This window comes from Pseudonaja textilis, chromosome Z, assembly GCF_049901715.1.
Source record: "Pseudonaja textilis isolate UNSWEBS1 chromosome Z, rPseTex1.2, whole genome shotgun sequence".
Lineage (NCBI taxonomy): Eukaryota > Metazoa > Chordata > Lepidosauria > Squamata > Elapidae > Pseudonaja > Pseudonaja textilis.
Genome location: NC_142008.1, coordinates 54,630,927 through 54,641,010, shown reverse-complemented (window position 1 = coordinate 54,641,010; position 10,084 = coordinate 54,630,927). Strand labels below are relative to the sequence as shown.

Here is a 10,084-nt window from a genome sequence, read left to right as displayed (position 1 = left end):
TGCTCAAGCTTTTCAGAGGTTGTGAAAATTTCTGGTGTTATAGAGTAGTTCAGATTAATGGCAAGCACATGAAATCAGGAGACAAGGCAGTTCAAATGAATACAGATTTATTGCATGCTAACACTGTCTACAAAAATCTGAACTGTTAATGGTCAAAGTGAATTGGTGATAGATAAAAGTAAACAGAACTCAAGGTGGGCTGGACTAGTGGACTAACAAGGTGGGCTGGACTAGTGACTAACAATGTTCTAGAGCTCCTTTGGGCTCCCCTGGTCATATTCTACATGGATGAATCAATCAATCACTCAATCAATCAGGTTAGACTCAAATACATTACTTCTGGTGTAATTAATTTGTTCCAACATACCATGAAAATATCAGAAATTCTTAGGGATCCTTGGGTAACAGAGTTGGAAACGCCAAATGCCTGCTCAGGCAAGAACCCAATATCATTTCAGACAGATGATTGTCCAAACTCTTAAAAATCTTCCTGAAATCCTCCCTGATAGTTTTGGTGTATGTAAGTTTCATATAATCTAATCATTAGAGAAATAAAATTGTTAACTGGATGATATGGAGTCATATTTCATGGCGAATGGAATTCTGATGAGCATTATTTAACTATATACAATTTCACGGGATGCAAGGCTTACACTTTTATTATTCCCAAGAAAACGTCAGGCTGAAAAAAATTCTGCTTTTTCCCTTTATTTTTTATGTTTAATTAGTAGAATATTTGTGTGATTTGATTTTGGGTATCTTAAAAACATTTTCACTGTTTTGGTAATCTTTGACCTTCCATTCAAGATGTTGATTATTTTGTTACTCATTGCTTTGATTTCTTCCTGAAAAAAATGAGAAAGGAGACCCAAAGGCAAGAATGCTTAATGACAATATTTATAAATATTTATTTGGGAAATGTCAACAAACTAATTACACATTTGATCCCCAGTAACATATACAGTATCTCATAAAAGTGCAGTTTAAAGCTTTTAAAACTGCATTAAGACTTTTGGGACTCATTGAGTTTGAAATAAACTGCTTCTGATACTGAAGACAATTGTTAGCCATCAAGAAGCCAATGCATGTGTGTAGGTGGCTCATTGATGATAAGATATGTGAAGCACATACTAATTCATGACTAAACCAGAAGTTCACTGCAATATATTTTCTAGAAAATATGTATGGTATTGTTATGATTTCTAGAGAATGGTTTCTATAGAACATAATATAATAGAGTTGGAAGGAGCCTTGGAGGTCTTTTAATCCAATCCATGGCAGGAGATCCTATCTTTCTGGAGAAATGGCTGTCTTGAAAATCTCCAATGATGGAGCACCTACAACTTCCAGAGGCAAATCATTTCACTGATTAATTGCCCTCATTGACAGGAAATTTCTCCTTAGCAATTTAATGGAGAATTGGTTTCTCCTATAATTTGATACTCTATAAAACATACACCGAATTGTTATTACTTCATATCAATCAGTTAGACTCATGTAGGAAGAAAAAGTCCTTTCCAACATACTCTGAAACATACATTCAGCAGTGGAATAGTTTAGAAGTGCAAAAAGGCTAGTAGGCTTTTAATACTTCAGAATAGGACAAGATGAAATGTGGTGTTGGAGTCCTCAAGTTTAAAACCAAACTTCTAAAGATTATAATAAAGCAGTGCTTCCCAAATCCAAAATGATCCAAAATTGAGTAAAAATATTTTTTATGACATACAAACCCATTATCCAATCACAGGGATATTTAAATGACTTTCTGAGAAACAGTAAAAAGTACTTTTTATATGCCATTTTGGTAATGAAGAAAAATGCTTGGAAAGCAATACAAGAGATCTGGAAAACCTCTTGTTAAATTTGTTTCCAACATCTTATTAAAATCTCAGGTAAACAGATGGAAACATGATATTCTTACCTCTTTCAACATTCCTTTGTTGGCAAAATAGGAGTAATCAAGTTTTGGAACTTCTCCAGTGGACAAGCCTTTGAGCATCCTGGCAAAGTGAGCATATGGGGTTCAACAGCAGTGTTGTTCCGATAATACATCTCAATGGTATGACTTCTGAATATGAATCATCCCAAAGAGGAAGAAAGGCAAAAATATATGGTTTACAGTACAAATTCCTATTTTTATTTTCACACAATGAAAATAAATTGGTCTAAACAAGGATGTGGGAGCCAAACAGACAATATAGGACATATAAAATGAGAACCACATTTCCATCTTCCAAATGGTTATGTTCTTGTAAATTGAATTCAGTGCCCTGTGAGAATATGATTATATTTACAGTATGCAAAATCTTACTCAGTTAATCATGGTTATTTAGCGTATCTATGAATTAATACTTGCCCGTTGTCTTCTTCATATAGCTCAAAAATATGGGTAGCAGCATAAGGAGGTAATAACTGGTTGAAAACACCAAGTGCTATTTGGAGGGCAATTATTGTCATATCATGCTAAAATAGAAAGAAAAATGGTAAAATGGTAAAGTATTACAATGTGCATAATATCTCAAACTACTTAACTCTAAAGCGGCAAATGTAAAGAAGTTCCCTATTTCAGCTATGACTTCAGTGGGTACCCCATTATTCCTCAGTCTCATTTCTGTGACACCATTGTTTCAGGTTCAAACAGAACAAATATTTTGCAGCCTAGACAGTACTTTGTCACTTTGAGATGAGAAACACATAAATGGTTGAATAAACCCTAACATAAAAAAAGAAATAAAAAACCCTTTCCAAATAATCTTTCCAAATCAGTGCAGTTCATCTGTAATCTGAACATATACACAAATATATATATGTATGATATTCAGCTCTGTTCGAGTATTTTCTCATGTCATTAAAGTTGTGCTTTTAAAGTTGTAGCGACGTTTCAGTAGAATCTCATCTGTCATCATCAGGCCTGTGTATTGTGTTCGTCTGTGAGTCAGGCTTTCACAACCATTTCTGTTTTAAATTTGGTGCTAGCCTACTGCTGTGTTAGAATGGTTTTTTCTTCATCCTGATTAGTTGGGAGTCTTGGTCTGTGTTTATTGGTCTTGGAGTTTGCTGTGTCCTGCTTGATTGGTGTTTCTAATGTCTTCTGTCTGTTTTGTAACATTTTTTTTTGTCTTGATTGGCTGGCAACATTGTCAAACAGCTGTGAAAGTCTGACTCACAGATGAACACAATACAGAAGCCTGATGATGGCAGATGAGATTCTACTGAAACGTTGATACAACTTTAGAAGCACAACTACAATGACGTGGGAAAATACCCGAACAAAGCTGAATACCATACATGTAAGTACATGTGAAAATTTAAGAAAACACACACACACATATATATATGTGTGTGTGTATGTATGTATGTACGTGTGTATGTATGTATGTATATGGTATTCAGCTTTGTACGGGTATTTTCCCACATCATTATAATTGTGCTTTTAAAGTTGTAGCAACATTTTGGCAGAATCTCATCTGCCATCATCAGGCTTCTGCATAATGTTCATCTGTGAGTCCGGCTTTTATAGTGGTTTCAGATTTAAATTTGGGGCAGCCTATTGCTGTGCCAGAATGGTTTTTTCTTCACCCCGATTGGTTGGGAGTCTTGGTCTGTGTTTATTGGTCTTGGAGTTTGCTGTGTTCTGCTTGATTGGTGTTTCTAATATCTCCTGTCTGTTTTTAGGCTCTTTTTGTCTCATGATTGGCTGGCAACATTGTGTTACTTTATTGGAGGCCTTTACTGCAGCTTTATTTTCCCACGTCATTGTAGTTGTGCTTTTAAAGTTGTAGCAACATTTCGGCAGAACAGAAGCCTGCTGATGGGAGATGAGATTCTGCCGAAACGTTGCTACAACTTTAAAAGCACAACTACAATGACGTGGGAAAATACCCGAACAAAGCTGAATGCCATACATGTAAGTACCCGCGAAAACTTAAGAAAACATATATATTTATATATATATGGTATCTATATATATATGTTGTGATTGGAAGGACCAATCCTGTTAGGAACTTTGAATCTGATGACTGTTAGATCGTGGATTGACGTCAGAACCAGGAAACGTTAATCTGATGGGCAAGCCAGTTAATTAGCACGTTACTGCAAAGAGCTCTGTCTGTTTGAATTTCAAAGGGGAGTCCTAACAGTTTTGCTTGCAGTTTTGAATGAGGACGTTACTGCAAAGAGCTCTGTCTGTTTGAATTTCGAAGAGGAGTCCTAACAGTTTTGCCTGCAGTTTTGAATGAGGACGTTACTGCAAAGAGCTCTGTCTGTTTGAATTTCGAAGAGGAGTCCTAACAGTTCCTGTCAGCAGTGATAATAAATATTTTGAATGAGGACACATTTGATTTGCAGGACCGGCCTGAACCTTCAACCTCCTCTGCTTCTCAATCAGGTTATCAGCCGGGAACGGCTGATAATGAGGAACTTATGGAGACTTCAGGTGAAGATAATAATTTAGATGATTGCTGGGTGGATGTCAGAAGCAGGCGTCTCTTACGAGAAGAAACCAACGGGAGCACAGGAGGAGGGCAGATCAGTAATTAGACTAATTAGCTGCTGCTCTATAAAGGGAGAGAGATGACTTTGCACTTTGTCCGGAACAAAGTGTTTGTTTGCAAGGAGAACCGAAGATTTTGGCTTGGAGGATTTAAACCTGAAATATCTTGTTGGGACTTGGATTTATTTCGTTGGAACTATTAACTTGGACTATCTTGTGGAGGCTATCTACAGCTGTTATCAGTGAAGATTCCTGTTTGCTGCCTTTATTTGCGAGGACTGCTGCTTTCAGCCTTATCTGTTTATTTTGGAAGGTGGGACACAACATATAATATATATATATATATATATATATATATATATATATATATATATATATATATATATATATACCATATATTTGTTTTCTTAAGTTTTTATGGTACTTACATGTATGGCATTAAGCTTTGTTCAGTATTTTCCCACGTCATTGTAGCTGTGCTTTTAAAGTTGTAGCAACGTTTTGGCTGAATCTCATCTGCCATCATCAGGCTTCTGTATAGTGTTCATCATCAGATGAAGAAGCCTGATGATGGCAGATGAGATTCGGCCAAAACGTTGCTACAACTTTAAAAGCACAACTACAATGACATGGGAAAATACCCGAACAAAGCTGAATGCCATACACACACACACACACACACACACACACATACATATATATATATATAAAAGTTAAGAGATCATGTCAATTCTTCCTATTGACAAGGACTATGCTACAGAGTATTAATATATTATTAATAAGGCTGTGTCATAGCAAGAGTTTATAAACTGCATAACCCTTAAGTGTTATAAATGGTAATACTTACTGCTGAATACATTATCATTTTAAGTCCTTTATTGTACTTAACAATGCTGATAATTTCTTCCAGAATATGTTTTACGAGGATACCTTCATGGAGATAAAAAAAAAAAGATTGCTGTGGAATTTGAAAATAGGTCTTGAAAAATATGGAAAAAAGACTTGGTCAGGAATTTGGTGATGACTCTTTGTGGCATGAAATTATTAGAATAATTTAAGAATGGTATTAGAACCCATACTAACCAATATCTTTCTAGACTGTGTGAAATATGTTGACTATGAAAAATTGATTTTTAATTTAATTAAGCATTTTGGCCAATTTTTTTTTTTTTTGAGAGAATTTGGAAAATAAATATAATGAACCCTTAGTTTTCATTTTTCCATAAATTCATGCGTTAAAGTATTCTACTTATTAAGCTTCCAGATTTCCACAGCAAATAAAATATATTTTAAATTGAAAATAAAATGTTTCTTAGTTGAAAAGTATATGAAATAGAATTCTAAAATTTATCTAAAAAAATTTATCATGAAAGCAAAGAAATCTTTAGTGGGAATACTTTACTGATATTTTTCTGCATTTTAAAAATTGTATCAATCAAACTACAAACATGCTAAAAATATATACCATGAAGTTATATATATAATATATAAAAATATATAAAAGTTGGCAGACAAGACACACACAAAGACTGAACTATGCACCCTGACTAAAGTACTGACAGCTAACGGCTTCCACAAAAGCAAAATCACCAGCTTGAGCCACAAAAACACACTGAGACATAATGGAGACCTAGAAGATGAACAGACCTATGGAACAGCTGTCCTGCCCTACATAAGAGGTGCTACAGACAAAATCAGTAAGATACTACACAGGCATCACATCAAGACTGCCTTCAAAACAGACAGAAAAATAGCAGCCATCCTAAGAAACCCCAAAGATAAAATTGACCTGGAAAACCAAGGCATATATGAAGTCCCCTGTGCATCATGCCCTGCCACATACATTGGACAGACCAATAGAAGAATAAGTACCCGCCTGGATGAACACAAAAATGCAGTAAAAAAGCGGGAACACACTTCCTCACTAGTCCAACACATGAAAGCAACAGGTCATAGCATCGACTTCAATGGCACCAAAATAGCCACTATAGAAAACCCCAGCTACAGAATTATCAGAGAAGCCATAGAGATTGAAAAAAGACCTGAAAGCATGAATAGAAGAGATGATTCCACCAGACTGTCAATTATTTGGAAGCCTGCACTCACAAACAAAAAAATCTCCACACAACAAGCCAGGCAAACACCTGGGCACAAACAGATCCCCCCTGATACCTCCAGCTCAAACACACCCCAACCAGGCACCCAGATGAAACCTAGCTTCCTAATAAATGATAGCCGTCCATTTACTCGGAGCCAAGCTGCACTAAAAGCCTCCAATACAGCAAACACAATGTTGCCAGCCAATCAAGACAAAAAAAGCTACAAAACAGACAGAAGATATTAGAAACACCAATCAAGCAGAACACAGCAAACTCCAAGACCAATAAACACAGACCAAGACTTCCAACCAATCAGGATGAAGAAAAAACCATTCTGGCACAGCAGTAGGCTAGCCCCAAATTTAAAACTGAAACGGCTGTGAAAGTCTGACTCACAGATGAACACAATACAGAAGCCTGATGATGGCAGATGAGATTCTGCCAAAATGTTGCTACAACTTTAAAAGCACAACTATAATGATGTGGGAAAATACCCGAACAAAGCTGAATACCATACATATATAAATATATATATACCATGCACTTCCTAAAATGTCAATATATAGAAATATTTCTTTCAATAGAAGGGGCGTTGGTTCTTACCTGATACGCTTCTTTTCGTAGAGCTGTTGAGAGTGTCCAGGTTGGGAGGAGCTCCAGTCTCGGCTCTCACAGGCTGAGCTTGAAATTGAGGCACGCCTCTCACCATCACGTGGTCCTCCGGGCGCGCCCCAGTTTTGCGAAGACGAGAAGGAAGGTCCTGTTCTCATCTTACTCAGGAAAAAAATATGTTTGCTCGGTCGAACAGCAGGGTTTCCCACCAGACGGCCTACGGGTGGGGCTGGACACTCTCAACAGCTCTACGAAAAGAAGCGTATCAGGTAAGAACCAATGCCCCTTTTCCATAGAGCTGTCTCGAGTGTCCAGGTTGGGACATACCAAAGCTTGGCTAGTCCTGCGGGCGGGCTCCCGTCTGGAATGGGACCTCTCCTGGAACCCTGATGACCCGCTGGAGGGCACGCCCAACAGGAGAACCCTCGGAGGTTGGAATGCCTCAACGAGAGGGCCTGATGAAGGAGACGGGGCTGTCTAAAGGTAGCCCTGCTGGGGATGCCACGGATGCTTACTGAGACCGTGGGGCAAGGAGACTAGGTAGAGCGGCCAAAACCTTGTTAGGGACCCGGCACGAGGAGCCCGGGAGAGGCGAGGATGGAAGTTCCCTGAGAAGACCTAGCCAGAGTGAGGGAGGCGCCTCAATAACCGGAGGGTCACCGTTGCGAGGGTGGCGATGGGACGCCCTAGGGTGTTATGGGATAGACCCTGTTGGGAACCCCCTGAGAGAACTCCAGGTCAGAGTGATGGAGGGGAGACGTAAGGAGTTCCCGAACTGTGACCTGTGCTAGTGGGGACCAAGTTTGGTTCCGCCCAGAGCGAGGCGGTCGGCCCTGCTCAAGAGCCAACTGACCGAGGACCGCCCCAGAGGGAACTAAGGGTAGTAGTGAGGACCAGGGCAAGGGGTCCGTGTATCTGGATTATGAGGCTGTGGGCCGGGGCCCAGAGAAGGAACCCCAGCTAACATGGGGTGGGGATAAATGTGTTGCCGGCCAGATGCCCTGGGGCAAGGTGAGGAGGACAAGGGTGCTCCAGACTATGAGCCTGCGTCCGGGAGCCGTATGGTCTCACCGGTAGTCTTGGTATGGAGAGGTAAGGCAGATATGAGGATTAGGCTTCCCCAACGGTTTGGGCAAGGCTGAAGAGAAAGAGATTTTGCAGGAGTTAAGTGTCAGAGTGGAGCCAGACTAGGCGAGAAGCCTGAAGAGGATTGGCTTTCTCGCTCTCCTTCTCCTCGTTTTTATACTTGTTTCTTTCTTTCTTTCTTTCTTTTTTTGGGGGGAGGGGCAGCCACCTGGGGGCAACTGCATTATCGAACGACGGAACGAACCTCTCTCCCGGATCCCCGGGAGGGCTTCCTGGACGAGGTGCCTCCGGACCTGTCTGGTTCCGATCGGTCAGGAGGCCTGTAGGGAGATGATTGGTAGTACCTGGGGAAGGAGGAAGAGCGGGAAGAACCTTGGCGAGAAGAGGGAGAGGAACCTCTGAAATCAGACCTCCTAGCAAGAGAAGGGAGATATTTGCGCTTGTTGCGGGTCTCGGCCAGGAATGGGTCGAGAACCGGTCCAAATAGCTTCCCCAGAGATGGGGGCTGATGCTAGCTTAGCCTTGTTTTTTACGTCCGCCTGCCAGTGGCGGAGCCAGAGAAGGCGACGGGCAGTGACCTGGGACGAGATGGCCCTGGTGGAGAATTTTGCAGCCTGGAAGGTGACGTCTGCAGAGAACTCGGCTGCGGCCAGGATCTTGGCAATATCCTGGTGCGCTCTGAGATTAGCTGCGGAGACGTGCTGCTTGAGCTGCTGGAGCCACTTGATGGAGGTTCTGGTGAAAAAGACACGGCCGTGGAGGCCCTGACCGCCCAGGCATCAGAGAGATGAGCGCGGCGCAGGGCCAGTTCAGCTGCTTGTCCTCGGGCTGGAGAGCTTCGAGGGACTCGCTGGGAGTTGAGCGGGAGGCCAGACCTACTACGGGCTCGTCCACAGGGGGGATCGAGCAAGGTAGAGAACTGCGGTTCAAGATTGAAAACCGCTTGTCCTGGGCGTTGGGAGGGGGAGGAGGCCCCGAGGAGGCTAGCTGCCTTGAGACCATGTCAGAGAATATGGGTGGGACAGGAATCACTTCGGTTTCCACCACAGGCTGGGAGAAAATGGAGTCGGGAGGAACCCCGATGCCGCTGGGTTGGGTGGGGGGAGGGTTCAGGCCCGAGGTATTCCTGGCCTTGAACAGGAGGGACCTAAATAGATGTGGTTTAAACAGCCCCAGAAATGCGGGCTGGCCTGGAGAGAGGCCCTCGCCCTCCGACATGTCCCCTTCTGGGAGGCCTGCTCCCGAGAGGAGTTCACTGTCTACGACATACCCCAATTTGAGATCCTCCTCGTCCCCAAAGAGGGTAGGGTCCCCGAGTTCCTGGGCCTCCATCTCCAAGGGCAGGGTCAAGTCCCCGTGGAGAGCTACCTGACCATGCGAAGTTGCTGATCCTCGAGCCTCGGGGCCTCAGGCCTAGGGGCCAGACCGGTCAGCTGCTGAAACTGTTGTGCTATCCCGTGCCGGATGGCCAGCTCCATCGCTCGCTTGAGATTTTCGGGATTTCCACCGTGGGGGGTGGGTGAGGCTCCTCCGGCGCAGACCTGCAGCCGCGGGGGAAGGTGGCCTCAGGGGCCTGTCCAGGCTGCGATGAAGAGGCAGAAGCAGGGGAGGAGGGAGGATGGGTGGAGGTAGAGGGAGTGGGATTGGAAGGGTCCAGAGGCACAGAGCTTGACTCCTTAGAGCGCCTGTCAATCTCCTTTTCAAGGGCCCTGTGTCGCCTAAGGGCATCCCTTTGAGAGGCTTTGGATGTTTCCTGTGCTTGTTTGCGCAGGTGGTGAGACTCTAGCCTTGGCCT

At 42.4% G+C, this 10,084-nt stretch overlaps 1 protein-coding gene across 1 annotated transcript in view; it reads right to left on the bottom strand.

Annotated features, from left to right (window-relative positions):
- Positions 1-218: 218 nt before the first annotated feature.
- The window catches only part of ACP3 (acid phosphatase 3), a 163,142-nt gene continuing 153,276 nt past the window's right edge, over positions 219-10,084 (bottom strand). The window contains 4 exon segments of the mRNA XM_087915863.1: positions 219-845; positions 1,922-2,068; positions 2,357-2,463; positions 5,340-5,422. Coding sequence (XP_087771989.1) covers positions 1,927-2,068; positions 2,357-2,463; positions 5,340-5,422 — 332 coding nt within the window. The 3' untranslated portion in view covers positions 219-845; positions 1,922-1,926.